This window comes from Lethenteron reissneri, chromosome 41, assembly GCF_015708825.2.
Source record: "Lethenteron reissneri isolate LAM-NWPU_2019-01 chromosome 41, ASM1570882v1, whole genome shotgun sequence".
Taxonomy (NCBI): Eukaryota; Metazoa; Chordata; class Hyperoartia; order Petromyzontiformes; family Petromyzontidae; genus Lethenteron; species Lethenteron reissneri.
In genome coordinates, this window is record NC_083819.1 from 7,024,588 (window position 1) to 7,050,001 (window position 25,414).

At 55.8% G+C, this 25,414-nt stretch overlaps 1 protein-coding gene across 3 annotated transcripts; it reads right to left on the minus strand.

Annotated features, from left to right (window-relative positions):
- Positions 1 to 245: 245 nt before the first annotated feature.
- Positions 246 to 16,587, minus strand: DGLUCY (D-glutamate cyclase). Of its 3 annotated transcripts, none has more exons than XM_061568606.1 (13): positions 16,482 to 16,587; positions 13,766 to 13,919; positions 13,252 to 13,444; positions 12,318 to 12,399; positions 11,024 to 11,174; positions 9,560 to 9,682; positions 7,754 to 7,969; positions 6,826 to 7,086; positions 6,243 to 6,345; positions 5,739 to 5,887; positions 4,629 to 4,748; positions 2,826 to 2,980; positions 246 to 2,171 (listed from the first exon to the last, which is right to left on the minus strand). In XM_061568606.1, the coding sequence occupies exons 3-13, from the start codon at positions 13,284 to 13,286 to the stop codon at positions 2,022 to 2,024; spliced, it is 1,545 nt and encodes a 514-aa protein (XP_061424590.1). In that variant the 5' UTR covers positions 13,287 to 13,444; positions 13,766 to 13,919; positions 16,482 to 16,587; the 3' UTR covers positions 246 to 2,021. The 3 variants fall into 3 exon arrangements, with proteins under 3 accessions (XP_061424590.1, XP_061424588.1, XP_061424589.1); XM_061568604.1 differs by lacking the exon at positions 12,318 to 12,399 and adding an exon at positions 14,185 to 14,424 and having other exon boundaries at positions 16,482 to 16,577; XM_061568605.1 differs by lacking the exons at positions 12,318 to 12,399; positions 16,482 to 16,587 and adding an exon at positions 14,185 to 14,976.
- Positions 16,588 to 25,414: the final 8,827 nt, after the last annotated feature.

Below are 25,414 nucleotides of genomic sequence, written 5' to 3' on the forward strand. Positions count from 1 at the left end.
AGTGGCGTGAACACTTGCAGTGCTGCACATTTAGCCAATCCATTCAAATTGCCATCGTTATTCCCACGTGTGGACCCTTCTGCTCGGGTTACCTCATGTAATCTTCTTGGTTCTTTCGGTAAAGTCACGTAGAAGGGAAATAATAAAATAATAAAAATAAAACAATAACATAATTTTATTATGTTTTCTTTTTTTAACATAATAAAATATATGTATTGTTTTATTTTTATTATTTTATTATCTCCCTTCTACGTGACTTTACCGAAAGAACCAAGAAGATGAATCCCTGCAGTCACGAAAGCTTTAAATCGAAATTTACCTCACGTAAGTTAACATAAAAAAATACACGTGAATAATACCTATGTGTATGGGCCCAAATAAAGCTACAATTAGCTAGTTCAAATGTTATGAAGACGGTCACTTACAACTGAATACATTACCAAAAGTAAAAATCAACAATCACATCTTAACCGCAAAACCCCACAACACCGCACCTCAAAAACCAACAACCTGACTACCCAAGCAACAAAACGACACAAAGATAACAAAACAATAAACAATAAAATCACAACCAAACCTCATCCCGCAGGCTCCAGCGTAGCGAGTAGGCCAGTGGAGCCTGCAGCCGGGAGGAGGAAGATGGAACGCGAACATCCTCACAGATCATCATCATCATCACAGGCATCACTACGATCATCACACTTGATCGTGACATTAATCTTCAAGCCAATAACATCGTCACAATCATCATCAGCCTTGCCTCCACCATGACTGATTCTCGTCACTTGTTCATGAGCACACGGTAAAAAGCTCAACCCAATCGGCACGAAGCCTCATCAACATCATCACAAACACTCATCATTAACGCACTCAATCATCACATTCATAATCATTCTCATCATCATCACTGACCACTCGAGTCGTTATTAGATTCACAGAAATGTTTATGGATCACGGCATTACGTCACCCTCACATAAAAGATACAAAAGTCACAACCACCAGGCTGAGTGTTCATTGTTCACCCTCATATGGACGAGATAGTCATTGTTGTCAGTGGTGGTGGTGGTGGTGCTGGCCCACTGAAAATGAGACTCGTTCTTGCCTCTTGAGAATCACCTGGTTAAACCAAATAAACTTTAAACTATCCACACCCCCTCTATGTAATCCCCACTGACTGCCCTCCATCCCCACTGACTGCCCTCCATCCCCACCACCCAGAAGCCATCACGGCCGTGTACGTGGAACAGCCTCAGTCGGCAACGGAGTTCCAGCACGGGTCAAACAAACGTCGCAATTTTTTCACTCCTCACATTTGTGCCGCAAAAATGTCTTCTACATTTTTACACACAGACACTGTCGTTATCGGGACTACGACAAGCCTCGTATAACATGCCTGCACTGTTTGTGTCATTCCGTTACCACGGAGACGTACAAATATATGCGAGGGACGAACTGTCCAGTGTGATCATGTGTGTGTCTCTGACCGGTGTGTATGGCTGATGATCATATGAACCTTGTGGCGGTATCCCGGGGTACCATGGTACCCCGGTTCTCGCATAATGTCCGTGATGCAGTAATTTTTAGTCTGTTGATGTTCGGCGATGCGGCAATCGACTCATCTCGACGAGCTGTACATGATGCACTACGGCGCAATCGTCCTCGCTGCGTTTAGACATCGCGGAGCAGCACCGATGTCGGATTGATTGGTACCCCAGTCGCGGAGTGAAGTACACCCCTGGAAAAATTAGTGTCCCAGAAACAAAATATTTAATTGCCTCGGCCATTTTGTACTGCTGTATTTGGTACCCCGGGGTACTGCCATAAGATAATTTATGACTGATTTGTACATGTGCGTACGTGCACATAAATTAGCATGTGCGCGCAAGATTCGTAAATCGGGCAACTAAACTCTAGTTCACCTTCAAATTTCACTCTCGTGCTATCGCTGATTTGAATGTGTCTGCAGCGCAGAGATCCGTGTCGCGCTGCGGTGACCTGAGTCACGCGGCAGCCATCCAGGTCACGTGGCAGCGGGCAGGATTTTCAGCAGGGCCTCGATCATGTCGGAGTGCGTAGGCCGGAATGGCAGTCCGTCCACCTCCATGCCCAGCGTCCCCGTGACCCCGCTGCGCACCCCGTGACGAGCGAGGATGGCGAGGAGAGCCTCCTCCTGTGAGGCATGAGACACGGACACGCGAACGTGTGGATACGTGAACACGTGGGCACATGGACACACGGACACGCGGCGTCAGGGAAACGTGACGTGTGCACGTGGCACGGACATGAGACACTGGGGTGCGATGTCCCAGAGTGGATGAGGCCCCTGTCACCTCTGCACGTGTAGGTGACGCAATGGAGGTACGCAGTGCCGGATTAAGCTAGTGCGGGGCCTGCAGCATATGTTATGAAGGGGCCCTAAAAAAAAAATATTCAAGCACAATTTTTTTACTTGCATAGTAAAGTCATTGTATTTTTTATTTTCTATACAGCCAGATAATATGACAAATCGCTAACCTTAAACACCCAGTCGTTCATAAAAGTTTAAGGCAGTATAGTACTATCGTAATAGAGCAAGTGCAGAATCACTGAACCGGCATTGATAGCTTGAAAGCATTGAGCGCAGGGCCCTTGAAAGTCCAGGGCCTGTAGCATATGTAGCTACTTTTATTACTGGGATAATCCGGCACTGGAGGTACGGACAGGGTAAGCGTAAACAGCAACAGCAACCACCAAACACCCCCACACTATTATGGAAGGGGTGGGGATGGTGGTGGCAGTGGTGGCAATGTGGGGGGAGAGAGGGAGAGAAGGGGGGGGGGTTCACCTTCTGCACGGAGGGGAGCGCTCTGCTCCACGCTTGCCTCTGCTCCAGGGAGGCCGGGGCCCCCACGGCGCGGCGCAGGTAACGCTCGTGCACGGCGCAGGTGCGCAGCAGGTACAAGGCGCACGCCACCGCATAGCCTCCCCAGTTGGACACCCCTGCATAGCCGTGGGAGGTGGGAGTCTCAGGTGAGTGAGAGTCTCAGGTGAATGTCTCAGGTGAGGGGGAGCCTCAGGTGAGTGAGAGTCACAGGTGAGTGAGAGTCTCAGGTGAGTGAGAGTCACAGGTGAGTGAGAGTCTCAGGTGAGGGTGAGCCTCAGGTGAGTGAGAGTCTCAGGTGAGTGAGAGTCACAGGTGAGTGAGAGTCAGGTGAAATTTCGATTTAAAGCTTTCGTGACTGCAGGGATTCATCTTCTTGGTTCTTTCGGTAAACTCACGTAGAATGGAAATAATAAAATAAATAAAATAAAAGTATTATGTTTTATTTTTATTATTTTTTTTTCCATTTTACGTGACTTTACCGAAAGAACCAAGAAGAAGTTTCAGGTGAGTGAGAGTCTCAGATGAGGGTGAGCCTCAGGTGAGTGAGAGTCTCAGGTGAGTGAGAGTGTCTCAGGGCATCAGCACTCATCCCTACCCCTATACCTATGTCAACCATTACCAGCACCATTAACTTTATCCCTAGACTACCCCTACAAGTTATTCTTTGGTTTTTTCGGTAAAGTCACGTATAAAAATAAAATAATAAATTAAATAATAGCATACGACGTTTCGATTGCAACACAAGCAATCATCATCAGGTATAATGAAATAGCGACATAGAATATAACCAGAAAACTATAGACAGACATATAAGCAGACAGATATCACCAAGATACATAGAGAGAGCAACCCAGGTACAGAGAGAGGTGATCGTCTCTGTGGGGTGGCCTTAAATAGACAGAGGGGGGCGGAGGCAGAGAGAGGGAGGGGGTAGGGAAAACATTTACATGTCAATGAGTACGAAGGGAGGGGAGTAAGGTAAGCAGGCTTAGAGGGAGACAGAACACACTAAATCAAATAACCTAGCAAAGTATCGAAATGTTATGTAAAACGACACAGAGAGTCGGTCAACACACAATTAACGCATTGCCTGGTCGATTACGTATTTCAAAGATTGCTAAGTTAGAATTTAAGTGTGAAAATTCAAAACAAAGCATAGTTATATGGTTATATTCTATGTCGCTATTTCATTATACCTGATGATGATTGCTTGTGTTGCAATCGAAACGTCGTATGCTATTATTTAATTTATTATTTTATTTTTATACGTGACTTTACCGAAAAAACCAAAGAATAATTCCTGCAGTCACGAAAGCTCCAAAATTAAGATTGTACCCCTACAAGTATAACCTGCTTAGGTCTTTGTGGTTGTGCTGCTGCGTAAGCTCTCCCGTGTGGTTTTCGGGTTGTGCCACGCGTTGTTCGGTTGTGGGACGCATTGTTCGGTTGTGCCACGCGTTGTTCGGTTGACCCACGCGTTGTTCGGTTGTGCCACGCATTGAGCCACGCGTTGACCCATGCGTTGTGTCACGCGTTGTGCCACGCGTTGTTCGGCACAATGTCCGACATTTACAACCACGTACCAGGAGCTTCCTTCAGCTTCACTCCATCACGTGAAGGTAGCTTCTTGAGCATGCGCACCAAAACGTCGGACATCACGCAGTGCAACTCAAAAAACACATCGGAGAGCTATCCCCCCCCCCCCCCCAGTTACCACCCCGTCAGCCTGCAACTCACCCCCGCCCTCCAAGCCCCGCTCCTCACCCGTGGTGATGGTGAAGTCCGCGGGCACCGCGCAGGCGATGACGTCGCCGTTCTTGATGTGAGCGCGCACCGCCTCGCTCACCCTGCCCATGCCTAGCTCATTACCCCCATCCCCAATACCTGCCGGGGCAGGGGGTGGAGAGGGGAGATCGGGAGTGGCGGGGGGGGGTAAGAACGCGACAGTGATTGAGTCGCATACCGTGTAGAATCTTACAACTCAAGAGTTGATTATTTACAAAGTGTACAGGTGACTGCGGAAATTATAGACGAGGGAAAATACCAAAAAATAAAATCTGCGTACTCGTGGCTACACCACGAGAAGGGGAGTGGAGTGAAGGAAGCAGTGAATGGGAAAAAAGAAAGGAACGAGGAACGGGAAAGGGAACGGATATGAGAATAGGTTTTACCCTTTATGGCAATAAAACAGGTGTTAAGATATTTTAACATCTTAACACCTGTTTTATTGATACTGTCAAGGGAGGTCCCATGATACAGGGAAGGGATGTTGGAACGGATATCCCCACCAAGGCAGACAATGAGCGCACGGTCAGGATGAGCAGCCGGGTGAAAGGAGCACTGAGCAGGAAGGGAAGGAGGAGGGGGAGATGGAAGAACCCGGTCAAGACGTTAAGGATGAGAGGGTGATGATGACGATGACGAGAGCGGAGAGAAAAGAGAGACGGGAAGAGCGGAAGGGATCTGCACAGAGGAGCAGCATCTTGTTTTTACAGTGGGCGGTGAGGAGAGGGGATGGATTTACGGCGTGCTTGGTCTGATTTAGAAATGTAAATATTGCATTGAATCGTGACCTCGAATCGTAACAATTCAAAGCCAAAGGAGGGAACACGCTGGAGGGCACGACCTTTGCGGAGATGGAGTGATGAAATCGACTCGCGTGCCGGAGAGACACGGCCAGGTCTTTATTCATCAGTTCATCGATTATGAGCGATGGTAATGATGATGACGACGACGAGCGTGGCTCACCTGAGCCCCCCCCGAACCGAATCTGATTGGTGGCTGCAGCGTTTTTCACTGCAGCCCACGCCGGCGTTAACGCGCTCCCCGCGGAGTCGGGGAACCGACTCCCGGCCCCGCCGCGTGGCCACTCGCCTGTGGTGGAGACCCCGCGCGTGTCCCGCGCCAGCCAAAACAGCTCATCCAGAGGGTCGACCAGGTGCCCGATGTTGATCTTGCGCGCGTTGTAGTAGCACCCGTCGGCCGCCGCGCCCGCGCGCTCGATGGCCACCAGGTGATCATAGCTGCACGGGGCCGAACACCAGGTGCCCGGCGTGACATACAGAGCCGCGTGCTGGATGCTGCTGTACCATGTGCTGTGTGATGTGGCCTGTGTCCCATGTTTTCCTGTCCGGTGCGCTTGCCGTTACCTGTATTATGGGTGCTGCTGTCCCCTGTGCTGGGTGATGTGGCCCGTGTCCCCTGTGCTGCTGTCCTGGGTGCTGTGTGAAGCACGCTGTGGCCTGTGTGCTGAGTCCTGCTGCCCTGGGTGCTGTGTGAAGTGTACTGTGGCCCGTGTTCCCTGTACTGCTGCCCTGGGTGCTGTGTGAGGCGCGCTGTGGCCTGTGTGCTGAGTCCTGCTGTCAGTGGTGCTGGTACCGAGGTGTGGGACCCTCCGGGCCATCCTCCAGCAGGAAAGCTCGCGCCGCGTCCTGGCCACGTCCCTCCATCGTCACGACCGGGACCTCCTCATCCAAGACCCCTGGGACAAAGACCACAGGGGAAAAACACCTCCCAACAGGTCACACAGACAAGCAGACAGGCAGATGGATAAACAGAGCGACGGGTGTATGGGCACACATGAGACAAAGAGACACAGACAAGTGTAGAGGAAAACATATGGACAGACATACAAACACATGTACAGACAGACACAGAGCGACGGATATTGAGATGAGCAGAGGGGCAGGCAGACACACACAGACGCGGGCAGAGAGACAGGCAGACTCACAAACATGTGCAAAAATTGGAAAATAGACAGACACATATACAGATAAATGTGCACGAGACATGCACGGAGAGAGACAGGCAGATACACAGACTGAGAGGCAGGCAGACACACAGACTTGGGCAGAGAGACAGGAAGACAGAGACGGACAAACAGACAGACACAGAGAGACGGATACCGAGAGGCAGGTGGACACACGGACACACAGAGACAGGAGACATGTAGTCATCGGACCTTCTCGCAGCGCGTCCGTCACGATGTCACGCATGAGCCCGGCGGCGCGCGCATCCGTGGCCAGGGCCACGCGCTTGCCCAGAGCCCGCAGCGCGGCGGCCATGGCGAGAGCCCCTGGGGGGCCGTCCGTCTCCTCGGGGGGCTGCTGGGTCACGTGGGTGGGGAAGCCGGTGATCAGCAGTACGGAGCGCGAGTGCGACAGGGAGAGCGCCGCGTGCAGCAGCTCCCCTGGCACGTGCAGGTGCTTGATTCCCCGGGAACCTGCTCATAGGGGGGCACACGGGGAAGGGGGGAGGGAGGCACAGCGCTCACAGGGGCATGTGGAGCCACGCGGGTACGGGGGGACATGTGGGGTGCACAGAACAGAGGGCGCGCTCGCAGGCCAAGTCCTGTGCGGCATGTCTTTTTTGTTGTATCCGCAATTGTACTCCATTTGTGCCCTCGGCGTCACGTCGTGGGGTGAAGTGTCGATTCGGATCGCCGATGAACCACGGACAAGCTGGAAGGCAGCAGCCAAGCGGTGAGTCGGCGCTACCAGCAAAGCTCTACAGTCCTTTACATGTAAAGTTTTGTTTCAGCCAATGAATGAGTTGTTTATACGTAACATCTTATCCATACTAAGAGGCACATTTTCCAATATAAACGTTATCTGAATGCTAGCCGAGTTTTTTTTAAATATATTTAATTCTCGAAGCTATCATTTATCCAAATTAAGCCAATGAAACTCTACTCAATTATTCTATTGTTCAGGCTTGAGAATATCGGTTAACTAGACGGGCAAGCTGGTCCCCGCATTCGAACCCCGCGGCCCAGCCGTGGCGACCTCGATGTTCTGACGCCAGAGCCATTTCCCGCGGTGGGCGAAGGGGGAGGTGGGGCAGCACGTTGTTACGAGCGACGCGCGACCGAGGAGCGAACCCATACCCACCCGGGTCGAGCTGCACGTGCCGCTCCAGCGCGTGCACGGCGCTCGCCGCCCCGGCGGACACGAGGCTGTAGAGGAGGGGGTCCCGCGACACGCACACCACCTCGGGGGCCCCGGCCTCCCCCTCCTCTCCCTGCTCGGGCACTGGCTCCGCGCTCTGCCCCTTCACGTCCGTCACGAACATGCAGCCCGGGGCGTGCGTGAACGCCAGGGACAGGTCTGCAAACACGGACAGGCGACGGGGCTGTGTGTGCCGGTTCAAGTTCGTTTTGTCTAACCAGGTGAGGTCTCGACTCGAAACTGGGAGGAGTGTCATTTGCAAGTGAGACCTGTGGCACGAGTCTATGTACGCACGTTGAACTTCTTTCGCACCGTAGGTAGCCAACCGTACTAGTCGGAGGTGGGTACGTAGCCAACCGCGCTAATCGGAGCAGTAAGAGACGGTGATTTGTGGTGAAATTTTCTAATTGTGGACATTTGGGCGCTGGCACACAATGGCCTACTCATTTGGAATGTACAGGGGATATTTAACGTCCACTGGGTGAAGCAGACGGCGTGTAGACGTGTTATAGAGGTAATAACCAGGGCAGACACTGGATTCAAATGGTGAATCTCTACAACAAACAGCAAATGCGTTACAGCTGAGCAATGCTGCCGCCCAGGAGCCAGGTGAGGGGTGTGCAGGTGAGCGGTGTGCAGGTGAGGGTTGTGCAGGTGAGGGTTGTGCAGGCAAGGGGTGTGCAGGTGAGGGTTGTGCAGGAAAGGGGTGTGCAGGTGAGGGTTGTGCAGGCAAGGGGTGTGCAGGTGAGGGTTGTGCAGGTGAGGGTTGTGCAGGTGAGGGGTGTGCAGGTGAGGGGTGTGCAGGTGAGGGTTATGCAGGAAAGGGGTGTGCAGGTGAGGGTTGTGCAGGCAAGGGGTGTGCAGGTGAGGGTTGTGCAGGTGAGGGTTGTGCAGGCAAGGGGTGTGCAGGTGAGGGGTGTGCAGGTGAGGGGTGTGCAGGCAAGGGGTGTGCAGGTGAGGGGTGTGCAGGCAAGGGGTGTGCAGGTGAGGGGTGTGCAGGCAAGGGGTGTGCAGGTGAGGGTTGTGCAGGAAAGGGGTGTGCAGGTGAGGGTTGTGCAGGCAAGGAGTGTGCAGGTGAGGGTTGTGCAGGTGAGGGTTGTGCAGGCAAGGGGTGTGCAGGTGAGGTGAGTGCAGGTGAGGGGTGTACAAGTGAGGCGAGGGTGTACAGGGTGCTTAACAAAAATGTTAACACTTCTGAGAATTTGCAACAATACTAAAAGAAATGTGCCTCCAGGCTCTGGAAACCACCTGGAGAAGATTCCAGGCACGCGTTGACAACGATGGCGAATAAGTGGAGACTCTTTGACTTTTTGAAGTTATTCACATACATGTGTTATCATGTTACAGTGTATTATCCGTTCTTTTTCCATTAAAAACGATAGTCCCATATAAGTGTTAACATTTTTTTAAAGCACCCTGTATAGGCAAGGGGTCCCGTCTGTACAATAAACGGCAGGGCCAGGCGAAAGCAAACTAAGATGACCCCCAGTAGCCCAAGGTGTCTGCAAAACCAGTGTGGGCGTGTGTGTATGTGTCTGTGTGTGTCTGTGTGTCTGTGTGTGTGTGTCTGTGTGTGTCTGTGTGTGTGTGTCTGTGTGTGTGTGTGTCTGTGTGTGTCTGTGTGTGTGTGTCTGTGTGTGTGTGTCTGTGTGTGTGTGTCTGTGTGTGTGCGTCTCTGTGTGTGTGTCTGTGTGTGTGTGTCTGTGTGTCTGTGTGTGTGTGTGTGAGGAGGTGGTTGGGGTCACTTACGAGCGCTCTGCACGGCTTCGACCCCTGTTACCCCGCACGCCCAGAACACGGGGACATCTCCGGGGTCGCTGCTCACAGAGTCCCCGAAATCCGGCACGGACAGGTCCCGGATCCCGAGCAGTCCTGGGGGGATGGGTAAGCACAAGACAAAGATCCGCCGTATAGCCTTGACAGACTGTTGGGGCAAGTGCTGTTAGTGGGCACACGAGAGAGTGGGCAGCCAGCACCACGCCCGGCCGCCTTTGTCTCCTCAGTGGCGATGTTTACACACCGCACTGGGTACTACTTTGAGGCTGAGTCGACCTAGGGGAGGCCCAGGACCGTTTTGGATAATCGTCACTAGTGTTGGCCATGAGCGGGAATCGAACTCGGGTCACCTGGTTCACCGGGTTCATAGCGCAGCGCGCTAACGGCTACTTTACCGCTATCCGTGTGTGGTTATGGGTAGCCCATAACCACACACGGGGTAACCACACACGGGTTAACTACACGAGTCTGCCCAGAGATAACCACATGCGTCTATGATTAAATCACCTGACGTGCGTCCGATCTCGGCAACCGAGTAGAGGCAATCATCATGATCAAACGGGTTGTTATGGGCTGCTGCGTGGCCATGTGGTGAGCAGCAGAGGGCAGTGCAGAATAATTCAACGTTGGTCTGTACTGTCTTGCACTATGCTCAAGTGGAGTTTACTTGTTAATAACCAGGTGAGAACACAAGAGACTAGGGTTAGGTTATCATTTGCAAGAGTGGTTTTGGGTTCTCCAAACTGACAGAAGTAAAATAGAGCACAGCAGATCAGACCCCCGTTGACCAGCGTGGCGAAGTATGGTCAAACAACCCACACGACCTACACGGCATGGGGAGATCCTCATCCGTAAATGGGTTGACAAACATGGCGTTATGTACACAAACAACGACACGCGGACATATCCAGATAACTGCAGACAAGGACACTCCACACTGGGTCCCAACAGGGTAACGAATCAAGGACAACCTTAAATTTCGATTTAAAGCTTTCGTGACTGCAGGGATTCATCTTCTTGGTTCTTTCGGTAAAGTCACGTAGAAGGGAAATAATAAAATAATAAAAATAAAACATAATAAAATAATTCTCACGACGTTTCGGCCACAACACAAGCAGCCGTCCTCAGGTGAAGACCAGGTCCTGCTTGCGTTGTGGCCGAAACGTCGTGAGAATTATTTTATTATGTTTTATTATTTTATTATTTCCCTTCTACGTGACTTTACCGAAAGAACCAAGGACAACCTCACAAGGGTAATTACACTAAAGCTAGCCCACGCACCAGTAATCACGCAGGTCTTTAATTTCACGCAGAGCTGCCCAGGGCAGAGCTCCGGAAAATATTTCACTAGAACTGAAAAAAAAAGAATCAAAAACGATCACAGTTGCCCACACCCGAGCAGCACGACTCCTCTCCGCGTCGCGTCGCTCACCGCACCTGGGTCCCCGATGTGCACGGGCGCCCCGTGCACGTCCTGGCGGGGGTGCGTGAGGCGGCACGCGGGTCCCAAGCTCGCCTCGGGCACGGGCCTCATGCTGACCACCAGGCGGCAGTCGAAGCGGCCCGCGACCTCGCACCGGGCAGACGTCTGCGGGGGGGTTCAGGGCACGGGGTTGAAACAGCGGACACCACCTCGCTGTAACATGACACACCCGGCTACATCAGGAACCAGCCGGCTATATCAGGGACCATCCTGCTGTATGAGGAGCTAACCCAGCTATATAAAGTTCAAGTTCATTTATTAGGTATAGCCCTGTGAGCCATTCGGCTCTTGAATCGGGTGCAACCGCAACAAACAAAAAACAAAAACATGAACAAGTAAACATCTTAAAGTGACTATGTGACTAAGTGCAAACAGAAAATCCACGAAAAACACAGCAAAAATTCCAGGAAAAAACACCGTACACCAACGCTGTGTTAAAAAAAAACCCTGATTGGGTGCAAGTCAAACAACAACAATCACAAGACAACTTAGATTAAGGCCATCAGTCTAACTCCGTACTACAACAAACAAACATGGCCAAACCCAAAAAACTTTTCGAAATCACTAAAATAAAGCCATAAAAGCAATGTAACAGTGATCATAGGAACTGTGACCGAATTTTCACAATAAACGACATAAACAACATGTACCACCAATCCCTGCAGCCATAGCTGGCTGCATTAGTCACTCCACAGCATTAGGAGCCAACCCAGCAATATCAGGAGCCGCGTCACTATATCACGAGTCAGGCAGCTACTTCTCCAACCCTCAGTGTCCACTCCGTCTCTCCCGCCTTTCTCCGTTTATGTGCAATGAACGAGCCATTTCCCAAAACGTCGCCTATTATATACGTTTACATTTAAGGCCACACAGTGTTGTCGACGACTTACAATGTCCCGTCATTTATTTATAATTGTGTGCATGGCTTTGAAGTCGTGCGAGGCAGAGCAGAGCCGCGAGTCTTCGCGCCGCATCTTTAAGAGGCAGTGGCTGCATCGGTTGGGTAAAAGCTGTGGCCGCCGCAGTCAGCGCACGTGTGGAGCCACGCACGGCTCAGGGTATCCACGGTGACCCCTCCGTCACGTAAACGCGCGCTGCGTTCAAGCCGCTATCGCCATCCCTGGTGAGCGCGAGAGATGATTTCTTATTCCCTTCGCCTCCACACCCCTTAAAGGGCACGCAGCAGAGATGTGACGGGGCAGGGTCGAGGGCCGTGCACTCCCCCCGTGCCCTAGACGCGCTACTCACGCTAACGCTGCGTGTGGGCGCGGGGGCGCGCAGCGAAGTGGGGGCGCGCAGGGAGGCGGATGCCCATCTCCTCCGGGCCGCCCTGCAAATGCGAGCAGGGGACGTGGCCAGGGTTCATTAACTTCACCTCGCGGCGGACGCCACAGTTAAAATGTTCCCCGTGTAGCCACGTACGGACTGTTGGGGATAGTGCTGTCAGGGAACACGTACGAAGGCCGGCACGGCACACGCAAATGATGGTGTGGCCACCATCACACTTAGCTGCCGTTATTTCGCCGAACCAGATACTCTAATGAAGGGGTGGGGAACGTCCGGCCCACGGGCCATATTAGGCCCGCAAAATCATTTTGTGTGGCCCTGCCAAGGCAACCGCAGGCGGGACTCGAAATTCAATAAATCTAGGAGCAAACCTGGAAAAGCAGTTGCGAGTAGCAACATCATCAATACCAGCTAACATCACACGCCTCGCCAAAGAAAAGCAGTTCCAGCCATCATCACATTAGGGGTGAGTTAATTAAATGTTTGACCAAATATAATAGGTGAATTTTTAAGTTGATCATTTTGTATGGCCCACGAATGATGTTATAAATATCCAAATGGCCCTTGGCAGAAAAAAGGTTCCCCACCCCTGCTCTAATGTAACGAGCCGGAATTCTTAGTCGGCGCTCCAGACATCGCGTCTCAACGATAGGCACCGCAGACAGCGCCTCTATCGATGAGATCTGAACTCCAGATAGCGATGTCGATGGAGAGTCCACGAGTTTTTTTTTTACAATAGCGGTCGAGAATACCGTACGACATCACTTGCTGGGGCTGGGGCTGAGGACACGCAGGTGGGGACACGGGAGGACGGGGGCGTGCAGTAGAGACACGGGGACACGGGGACACACGGGAGGAGACAGCACATGGGGAGGGCATGGGGCAGGTCACGCACGCGGTACATGCTGACGTTGCGGCCCTGCTGAACATTGCGCACGGGGATCCCCGCCTCCAGCAGGAGGCGCTCGAACGAGAAGCTGCAGCCGAGGTAGAAGGAGACGAGCGGGTTGGGCCCCGGGGCGGGCAGGGAGTCGGGCAGCCCGGTCAGCTGCCCGTGCTCGTAGCGACGGTAGCCCGGGCAGTCCGTGCTGCGCGTGCGAGAGGCGGGGAAGGGGGCAGGCAAATGTTCAAGGCGACGCGATGGCTTCTACTGCACGCATGTCCATTCATGGTTGATCATCGTGATGATGTTGACATTGATGCTGGTTATGACAGCGATTGTTATCTATACAAAGCGAGGGTTATTTTGCCATCCTTGACGCTGCGTGGATAACAGTGAGGATTGTTTAAAAAAAAAAGACATTAACTGTTAAGATTATGATGACGCTGCGATAATGCCCTTGCTGCCGATGATATTGATGGATTTGATAGTGCTGCTACTGATGGCGATTACGATGATGATGAGTTACCGTATGTCAGAGTGGGCAGCGAGGGGAGGTGCTGCCCACTCGTCGGGCTGGCTGCGGTAGAGCAGAGGCAGTGGGCCGGCGTTCGCGCGGCAGAATCGCTCAAACTCATCCGCCACGGACTCCTCCACCACCACCAAGTTCGCCTGCGTGAAGCCTGCAGGGCACGCGGGCACACAAGAGTCATGAGCCAGGCCAGCGCGACTCTGGTTCCCACCCTGCTTGGGCACTCGGGCAAGCACAGACTGTGCTGGAATCCAACTCGTTCTTCTGATGCAGAGACCGACGCAGTTGCTACAATGCTCGGCAAGCTCCATGCCCTGTCCTCACCCAAAACGCATGCCCGGCCATCACCAACACATACCCAGTGCTCACCCACAGATGAGCCGAATGCTCGCATTCAATCGCCGAGCAGTGCTTACCTTCAGCCATGCCGGACGTAGACCTGCCTCTGAGCTGACCGCTTCTGATTAGACGTCGCACCTCGGCCGGGTCCATGGCGCCCAGTGCCAGCGGAGACAGCTCCATGATTCTCTCACTGAGGCTGCTCTTTCTCACGGAGACTAATCTGAGAGGGGCTATGGCCTCGACACGCTAACTCTGAGGCAGTAGGGACGCGGGGCGCCTTGACAGTCACGATAACGCGGAGGGTGGACTCTGACCTGACGGGGGTTGTTAATGAGAAGCCACGATGGTCCAAGATTACAAACATCAACCCGACATCCACGCAACAGTAACCCAACATCACCAACATCAACATTCACACACTCACCCAACATCACACGGCATAGGCCAACATCACACGGCATAGGCCAACATTCACCCATTCACCCAACATCACAAGGCATAGGCCAACATTCACACACTCACCCAACATCACACGGCATCGGCCAACATTCACACATCCACCCAACATCACACGGCATAGGCCAACATTCACACATCCACCCAACATCACACGGCATAGGCCAACATTCACACATCCACCCAACAACACACGGCATAGGCCAACATTCACACACTCACCCAACATCACACGGCATAGGCCAACATTCACACATTCACCCAACATCACACGGCATAGGCCAACATTCACACACTCACCCAACATCACACGGCATAGGCCAACATTCACACACTCACCCAACATCACACGGCATAGGCCAACATTCACACACGCACCCAACATCACACGGCATAGGCCAACATTCACACATCCACCCAACATCACACGGCATAGGCCAACATTCACACATCCACCCAACATCACACGGCATAGGCCAACATTCACACATCCACCCAACATCACACGGCATAGGCCAACATTCACACACTCGTCCAACATCACACGGCATAGGCCAACATCACACGGCATAGGCCAACATTCACACACTCACCCAACATCACACGGCATCGGCCAACATTCACACATCCACCCAACATCACACGGCATAGGCCAACATTCACACACTCACCCAACATCACACGGCATAGGCCAACATTCACACACTCACCCAACATCACACGGCATAGGCCAGCATTCACACACTCGTCCAACATCACACGGCATAGGCCAACATTCACACACTCACCCAACATCACACGGCATAGGCCAGCATTCACACATCCACCCAACATCACACGGCATAGGCCAACATTCACACATCCACCCAACATCACACGGCATAGGCCAACATTCACACATCCACCCAACATCACACGGCATAGGCCAACATTCACACACTCACCCAACATCACACGGCATAGGCCAACATTCACACATTCACCCAACATCACACGGCATAGGCCAACATTCACACATTCACCCAACATCACACGGCATAGGCCAACATTCACACATCCACCCAACATCACACGGCATAGGCCAACATTCACACATTCACCCAACATCACACGGCATAGGCCAACATTCACACATCCACCCATCACACACAACGACCCAATGTGAGCCGTGCGCCCCGTTGAGGCCTCTCGTGACTGTAGGGGTCAAATCACTGACCCCTGCGTTCTCCATCTATAGCCCCCCCACATCACCCCCCCCCCTCCACATCACTCCCCACCCCCCACATCACCCCCCACATCACTCCCCCCCCCGCCGCCACACAACCCTCCTCCATCACCATTTCATACCAATTCACGACCCGTTCTGAAAAGCAAAAATAACAATTTCGTTTCTGTTTTGCAATGGAGCAAAGGTGACCGCAGCGCCCTCTCGTGGCCGCATGGGGCTACGTGAAAGCCGTTCCGTGCGGAGGATGAGGAACTGATAAAGGGCCACAGATGAGCAACCACGGGACGGGAACAGCCTCGGACAAGGCCACGGGACCACGCAGTGAGAACCACGCAGAGACAACGACAACCAAGCATAGACAACCACCCAGCCATAACCACGCAGTGACAACCACAGAGTCAAGGTGACACATTCACAAAACGCGGCGGGGCCACGTGTCCACACCAAGCACCACAACAACAACAACCACGGACGCAACAGCAGCAACCACAACAGCAGCAGCAGTCACTACAACAACAGCAGCAGTCACTATAACAGCAGCAGCCACTGACGGTGCTAGCTGGCGGCAGCAAGCGCTCATCTCCAGAGCGAGAGAGAGACAGAGAGAGACAGAGCGAGAGACAGAGAGAGACAGACAGAGAGACAGAGCGAGAGAGAGACAGAGAGAGAGATGGTTTCGGCTCTTACCGGGCGGGAGTCGTCAGGTATTGCAGGGAGCTCGCGGCCTCGTCGGATCCCTCGGCAGGAGCCGGATGCGAGGACGGCAACTCAAATCCCCAAGGCCCCTTCCGCCCCCTCTCATCCCCCACTCTGCCCCCTCTCTTCCCCACTCTGCCCCCCCTCTCATCCCCCACTATGCCCCCCTCTCATCCCCACTCTGCCCCCTCTCTTCCCCACTCTGCCCCCCCTCTTATCCCCCACTATGCCCCCCTCTTATCCCCACTCTGCCCCCCTCTCTCATCCCCACTCTGCCCCCCTCTCATCCCCACTCTGCCCCCCTCTCATCCCTCACTCTGCCCCCCTCTCATCCCCACTCTGCCCCCCTCTCACCCCCAGTCAGCCCCGCTCATCCCCACTCTGCCCCCCTCTCATCCCCCACTCTGCCCCCCTCTCATCCCCACTCTGCCCCCCTCTCATCCCCACTCTGCCCCCTCTCATCCCCATTCTGCCCCCCTCTCATCCCCATTCTGCCCCCCTCTCATCCCCCACTCTGCCCCCCTCTCATCCCCACTCTGCCCCCCTCTCAACCCCCACTCTGCCCCCCTCTCATCCCCACTCTGCCCCCCTCTCATCCCCACTCTGCCCCCCTCTCATCCCCCACTCTGCCCCCCTCTCATCCCCACTCTGCCCCCCTCTCATCCCCCACTCTGCCCCCCTCTCATCTCCCCTCTGCCCCCCTCTCATCCCCCACTCTGCCCCCCTCTCATCTCCCCTCGGCCCCCCTTTCATTCCCACTCTGCCCCCCTCACACCCCCACTCTGCCCCCCTCTCATCCCCACTCTGCCCCTCTCTCATCCCCACTCTGCCCCCCTCTCATCTCCCCTCGGCCCCCCTCTCATCCCCCACTCTGCCCCCCTCTCATCTCCCCTCTGCCCCCCTCTCATCCCCCACTCTGCCCCCCTCTCATCTCCCCTCGGCCCCCCTTTCATTCTCACTCTGCCCCCCTCTCATCCCCCACTCTGCCCCCCTCTCATCTCCCCTCTGCCCCCCTCTCATCCCCCACTCTGCCCCCCTCTCATCTCCCCTCGGCCCCCCTTTCATTCTCACTCTGCCCCCCTCTCATTCCCACTCTGCCCCCCTCTCATCCCCACTCTGCCCCTCTCTCATCCCCACTCTGCCCCCCTCTCATCTCCCCTCGGCCCCCCTCTCATCCCCCACTCTGCCCCCCTCTCATCTCCCCTCTGCCCCCCTCTCATCCCCCATTCTGCCCCCCTCTCATCTCCCCTCGGCCCCCCTCTCATCTCCCCTCGGCCCCCCTTTCATTCTCACTCTGCCCCTCTCTCATCCCCACTCTGCCCCCCTTTCATCCTCACTCTGCCCCCCTATCATCCCCATTCTGCCCCCCTCACACCCCCACTCTGCTCCCCTTTCATCCTCACTCTGCCCCCCTATCATCCCCATTCTGCCCCCCTCACACCCCCACTCTGCCCCCCTCTCAACCCCAATCTGCCCCCTCTCTCATCCCCACTCTGCCCCCTCTCTTCCCCACTCTGCCCCCCCTCTCATCCCCACTCTGCCCCCCTCTCTCATCCCCACTCTGCCCCCCTCTCATCCCCACTCTGCCCCCCTCTCATCCCTCACTCTGCCCCCCTCTCATCCCACTCTGCCCCCCTCTCACCCCCAGTCAGCCCCGCTCATCCCCACTCTGCCCCCCTCTCATCCCCCACTCTGCCCCCCTCTCATCCCCACTCTGCCCCCCTCTCATCCCCACTCTGCCCCCCTCTCATCCCCATTCTGCCCCCCTCTCATCCCCATTCTGCCCCCCTCTCATCCCCCACTCTGCCCCCCTCTCATCCCCACTCTGCCCCCCTCTCAACCCCCACTCTGCCCCCCTCTCATCCCCACTCTGCCCCCCTCTCATCCCCACTCTGCCCCCCTCTCATCCCCCACTCTGCCCCCCTCTCATCCCCACTCTGCCCCCCTCTCATCCCCCACTCTGCCCCCCTCTCATCTCCCTTCTGCCCCCCTCTCATCCCCCACTCTGCCCCCCTCTCATCTCCCCTCGGCCCCCCTTTCATTCCCACTCTGCCCCCCTCACACCCCCACTCTGCCCCCCTCTCATCCCCACTCTGCCCCTCTCTCATCCCCACTCTGCCCCCCTCTCATCTCCCCTCGGCCCCCCTCTCATCCCCCACTCTGCCCCCCTCTCAACCCCCACTCTGCCCCCCTCCCACCCCCACTCTGCCCCCCTCTCATCCCCACTCTGCCCCCCTCTCATCCCCCACTCTGCCCCCCTCTCATCCCCACTCTGCCCCCCTCTCATCCCCCACTCTGCCCCCCTCTCATCTCCCCTCTGCCCCCCTCTCATCCCCCACTCTGCCCCCCTCTCATCTCCCCTCGGCCCCCCTTTCATTCCCACTCTGCCCCCCTCACACCCCCACTCTGCCCCCCTCTCATCCCCACTCTGCCCCTCTCTCATCCCCACTCTGCCCCCCTCTCATCTCCCCTCGGCCCCCCTCTCATCCCCCACTCTGCCCCCCTCTCATCTCCCCTCTGCCCCCCTCTCATCCCCCACTCTGCCCCCCTCTCATCTCCCCTCGGCCCCCCTTTCATTCTCACTCTGCCCCCCTCTCATCCCCCACTCTGCCCCCCTCTCATCTCCCCTCTGCCCCCCTCTCATCCCCCACTCTGCCCCCCTCTCATCTCCCCTCGGCCCCCCTTTCCTTCTCACTCTGCCCCCCTCTCATTCCCACTCTGCCCCCCTCTCATCCCCACTCTGCCCCTCTCTCATCCCCACTCTGCCCCCTCTCATCTCCCCTCGGCCCCCCTCTCATCCCCCACTCTGCCCCCCTCTCATCTCCCCTCTGCCCCCCTCTCATCCCCCATTCTGCCCCCCTCTCATCTCCCCTCGGCCCCCCTCTCATCTCCCCTCGGCCCCCCTTTCATTCTCACTCTGCCCCTCTCTCATCCCCACTCTGCCCCCCTTTCATCCTCACTCTGCCCCCCTATCATCCCCATTCTGCCCCCCTCTCCCCCCCACTCTGCCCCCCTTTCATCCTCACTCTGCCCCCCTATCATCCCCATTCTGCCCCCCTCCCACCCCCACTCTGCCCCCCTCTCAACCCCAATCTGCCCCCTCTCTCATCCCCACTCTGCCCCCTCTCTTCCCCACTCTGCCCCCCCTCTCATCCCCACTCTGCCCCCCTCTCTCATCCCCACTCTGCCCCCCTCTCATCCCCACTCTGCCCCCCTCTCATCCCTCACTCTGCCCCCCTCTCATCCCCACTCTGCCCCCCTCTCACCCCCAGTCAGCCCCGCTCATCCCCACTCTGCCCCCCTCTCATCCCCCACTCTGCCCCCCTCTCATCCCCACTCTGCCCCCCTCTCATCCCCACTCTGCCCCCCTCTCATCCCCATTCTGCCCCCCTCTCATCCCCATTCTGCCCCCCTCTCATCCCCCACTCTGCCCCCCTCTCATCCCCACTCTGCCCCCCTCTCAACCCCCACTCTGCCCCCCTCTCATCCCCACTCTGCCCCCCTCTCATCCCCACTCTGCCCCCCTCTCATCCCCCACTCTGCCCCCCTCTCATCCCCACTCTGCCCCCCTCTCATCCCCCACTCTGCCCCCCTCTCATCTCCCTTCTGCCCCCCTCTCATCCCCCACTCTGCCCCCCTCTCATCTCCCCTCGGCCCCCCTTTCATTCCCACTCTGCCCCCCTCACACCCCCACTCTGCCCCCCTCTCATCCCCACTCTGCCCCTCTCTCATCCCCACTCTGCCCCCCTCTCATCTCCCCTCGGCCCCCCTCTCATCCCCCACTCTGCCCCCCTCTCATCTCCCCTCTGCCCCCCTCTCATCCCCCACTCTGCCCCCCTCTCATCTCCCCTCGGCCCCCCTTTCATTCTCACTCTGCCCCCCTCTCATCCCCCACTCTGCCCCCCTCTCATCTCCTCTCTGCCCCCCTCTCATCCCCCACTCTGCCCCCCTCTCATCTCCCCTCGGCCCCCCTTTCATTCTCACTCTGCCCCCCTCTCATTCCCACTCTGCCCCCCTCTCATCCCCACTCTGCCCCTCTCTCATCCCCACTCTGCCCCCCTCTCATCTCCCCTCGGCCCCCCTCTCACCCCCCACTCTGCCCCCCTCTCATCTCCCCTCTGCCCCCCTCTCATCCCCCATTCTGCCCCCCTCTCATCTCCCCTCGGCCCTCCTCTCATCTCCCCTCGGCCCCCCTTTCATTCTCACTCTGCCCCTCTCTCATCCCCACTCTGCCCCCCTTTCATCCTCACTCTGCCCCCCTATCATCCCCATTCTGCCCCCCTCACACTCCCACTCTGCTCCCCTTTCATCCTCACTCTGCCCCCCTATCATCCCCATTCTGCCCCCCTCACACCCCCACTCTGCCCCCCTCTCAACCCCAATCTGCCCCCCTCTCATCCCCAATCTGCCCCCCTCTCATCCCCAATCTGCCCCCCTCTCATCCCCAATCTGCCCCCCTCTCATCAACAACTCTGCCCCCACCTCTCTTCTCTCTATTTTCTCTCCCTCCCCCCCCACACACTGTTGAGTTTCCACAACACCCGTGGCCCGAGCTGCGATAATGGCTCACGGTGGGTGCTGACATATCCCCAAGGTCGGTGATTGCGCGCGTTTGGGTGTGCGGGGAGCGGTAGTGTAGCGGTTAGCGCGCTGCGCTGCGAAATCCGCCGACTCCCGCTCACTGCCAACACCGGTGACTGTTATCTGAACCGGTTCCTGGGCCTCCTCTAGGTCGACTCAGCCTCAAAATGTGTACCTGGTGCGGTGTGTAAAAAAAAAAATCAGAACTGGGGGAGACAAAGGCGGCCCGGCATGATGCTCCATGCTTACCCGACCCCCCTTCTGTGCCATGCCGGACTTAATAGGTGTCTCGCTTACAACACCCAACAGTCTGTTACAAACTACACGGTGGGGGGGGGGGACCACACCACACCACATTCAAGCTCCCTTTTGGTTAACTCCGTCTCTCCTAGGCCGTCCCTTTGCCTGGTGTCTTCCCCCAAACACAATCCCATGACCGCATTGCACAAGGCACCGTTGACAGGCAGTGGGGGGGGCTCTGGGAGTGCTGGCCCATTGGGGGGCCCTAAGCATGCGTGCATTCTTGCCTCACCCTCCCTTCGGTTTATTATCGCCTCGTGAGACGTGCAAGAGATGTACGTGTGTTGAACTTGATTCGCACCGTATGTAGCCAACCGCGCTAATCGTAGGTGCGGATGGGACTGTAGTGAGATGAGGGGTGATACAGGCAAGGCAGGAGGTTATTAAAATGTCAATTCACTAAGTTTTAATATTCATTAGGATCTGAATTCGAGCTGATATTTGGTTTAAATATTTGTTCGTGAATCTGATGCCCTTTCATTTCCTTGGGGCCCTAAGCTTTTGCTTAGTTTGCTTATGTCCAGCGCCACCCCTGGTGGTCAGGGCGTGGGACAGGTCAGGGCATCGGACTGGTCAGTGGACGGGGTCACGGAGCGGGACAGGTCACGGAGCGGGACAGGTCAGGGCATCGGACTGGTCAGGGGACGGGGTCAGGGCGTGGGACAGGTCACGGAGCGGGACAGGTCACGGAGCGGGACAGGTGCGCGAGGCAGCAAGGATCGGACACCGATATTGCTTTACACGTTTTTTTTATTGCGAAAGGTGGACACGCGGACGGAGGGTGGACACTCTTAAGTGTGTGGGTGGACACGCTCCGTTCTCTGCCGCCCGTCGCCTCGCCTGCCTCACTATGCCTGACGCGTCGCACCTGCGGCCGGCGCGGCCCCCGGAACTACGCGCACAGCGACTGGGCTATGACCGACGAACGGGACACACTCTACACGCGGAGGCTCGCGAGGGCCCGCGAGCCGGCACGCACACTGCACATGGAACACATGGAGATAGACAAAATAGATGTGTGTGTGTGCGCGTATATATCTGAAAAGCTATTCTCTCAAATAACGGCATGACACGAACTCCGTGCGGCTCCTCCCGTCTTGCTCCTTCGGTGTCCCCCCGCCCCACCCCCCCCCCCCTCTATGTCTCCCCATTCCCAGGGTCCTCACTCTAACCTCCCCCCACCTCATTACTCTCGGGTCACTGAGATCGCGAATGGTTTCACAAAATGAACAAAAAAACGGAACAGAAGCGGGACCCCCCCCCCCCCCCGACGAAGAGGTGGGTTTAGTTGCAGGGTTATGGTCAGTGATAGAGGGTTGGTACTAGTAGCTGGTTGGTTAGGGGTCAGTGATAGAGGGTTGGTACTAGTGGCTGGTTGGTTAGAGGTCAGTGATAGAGGGTTGGTACTAGTGGCTAGTTTGTTAGGGGTTAGTGGAAGAGGGCTGGTGCTAGTGGCTGGTTGGTTAGAGATCAGTGATAGAGGGTTGGTACTAGTGGCTGGTTGGTTAGAGATCAGTGATAGAGGGTTGGTACTAGTGGCTGGTTGGTTAGAGGTCAGTGATAGAGAGTTGGTACTAGTGGCTAGTTTGTTAGGGGTTAGTGGAAGAGGGTTGGTACTAGTGGCTGGTTGGTTAGGGGTCAGTGATAGAGAGTTGGTACTAGTGGCTGGTTGGTTAGGGGTCAGTGAGACAGGCTGGTACTAGTAGCTGGTTGGTTAGGGGTCAGTGATAGAGGGTTGGTACTCGTGGCTGGTTGGTTAGAGGTCAGTGATAGAGGGTTGGTACTAGTGGCTGGTTGGTTAGGGGTCAGTGATAGAGGATTGGTACTAGTGGCTGGTTGGTTAGGGGTCAGTGGAAGAAGGCTGATACTAGTAGCTGGTTGGTTAGAGGTCAGTGATAGAGGGTTGGTACTAGTGGCTGGTTGGTTAGATGTCAGTGATAGAGGGTTGGTACTAGTGGCTGGTTGGTTAGATGTCAGTGATAGAGGGTTGGTACTAGTGGCTGGTTGGTTAGAGGTCAGTGATAGAGGGTTGGTACTAGTGGCTGGTTGGTTAGATGTCAGTGATAGAGGGTTGGTGCTAGTGGCTGGTTGGTTAGATGTCAGTGATAGAGGGTTGGTACTAGTGGCTGGTTGGTTAGAGGTCAGTGATAGAGGGTTGGTACTAGTGGCTGGTTGGTTAGATGTCAGTGATAGAGGGTTGGTACTAGTGGCAGGTTGGTTAGAGGTCAGTGATAGAGGGTTGGTGCTAGTGGCTGGTTGGTTAGAGGTCAGTGATAGAGGGTTGGTACTAGTGGCTGGTTGGTTAGGGGTCAGTGATACAGGGTTGGTACTAGTGGCTGGTTGGTTAGAGGTCAGTGGAAGAGGGCTGGTGCTAGTGGCTGGTTGGTTAGAGGTCAGTGATAGAGGGTTGGTACTAGTGGCTGGTTGGTTAGGGGTCAGTGATACAGGGTTGGTACTAGTGGCTGGTTGGTTAGAGGTCAGTGGAAGAGGGCTGGTGCTAGTGGCTGGTTGGTTAGAGGTCAGTGATAGAGGGTTGGTACTAGTGGCTGGTTGGTTAGGGGTCAGTGGAAGAGGGTTGGTACTAGTGGCTGGTTGGTTAGGGGTCAGTGGAAGAGGGCTGGTGCTAGTGGCTGGTAGGTTAGAGGTCAGTGATAGAGGGTTGGTACTAGTGGCTGGTTGGTTAGAGGTCAGTGATAGAGGGTTGGTACTAGTGGCTGGTTGGTTAGGGGTCAGTGATAGAGGGTTGGTACTAGTGGCTGGTTGGTTAGAGGTCAGTGATAGAGGGTTGGTACTAGTGGCTACCGGCTAAGGGTAGGGCTAGCATTTGATTGGCCAGTTATCTCCAACACAAACCCCATGTCCATCCTTAAATGATAATAAACGCCCGTTCTTGTTTTTGGTTTCATCTTGTTTTGTTTCTGAGCCCCGAAAGGGCTGCTCCGGCTATCGGCAATTTCCATCTTGCCAATTTCGCAGCTCCCCCAAGGCTTGGAGCAAACATAATCAGAATTCCGTTCTGTCTCCCCACATGAATAAATGTGTTTTAAACCATCAACCTGTTTGATTTACAGACCAATATCAAGCGGCATTTGTTTAATGAAGACAAATCCGGACCGGTTTTGACCTTCTGTGGGTCTCATCAACAGGGTCAGGCTTGTTCCAACAAATATTGCTGGGCAAGAGCACTCCATATAAACTATGGGACCGCCGTTCCCAGCTCGAGGGACCTCGAGGGACCAGCACGACCCCAGCACCGCGAGAACAATGCGGAGGTGTGGCCACCGGGCCATTGTGGTGCAAGGTGACCGCGAGTGGCAGGTGACCACGAGTGGCAGGTGACCGCGAGTGGCAGGTGACCGCGAGTGGCAGGTGACCACGAGTGGCAGGTGACCACGAGTGGCAGGTGACCGCGAGTGGCAGGTGACCACGAGTGGCAGGTGACCACGAGTGGCAGGTGACCGCGAGTGGCAGGTGACCACGTGTGGCAGGTGACCACGAGTGGCAGGTGACCACGAGTGGCAGGTGACCACGAGTGGCAGGTGACCGCGAGTGGCAGGTGACCGCGAGTGGCAGGTGACCGCGAGTGGCAGGTGACCACGAGTGGCAGGTGACCACGAGTGGCAGGTGACCACGAGTGGCAGGTGACCACGAGTGGCAGGTGACCGCGAGTGGCAGGTGACCACGTGTGGCAGGTGACCGCGAGTGGCAGGTGACCGCGAGTGGCAGGTGACCACGAGTGGCAGGTGACCACGAGTGGCAGGTGACCGCGAGTGGCAGGTGACCACGTGTGGCAGGTGACCGCGAGTGGCAGGTGACCGCGAGTGGCAGGTGACCGCGAGTGGCAGGTGACCGCGAGTGGCAGGTGACCGCGAGTGGCAGGTGACCGCGAGTGGCAGGTGACCGCGAGTGGCAGGTGACCGCGAGTGGCAGGTGACCGCGAGTGGCAGGTGACCGCGAGTGGCAGGTGACCGCGAGTGGCAGGTGACCGCGAGTGGCAGGTGACCGCGAGTGGCAGGTGACCGCGAGTGGCAGGTGACCGCGAG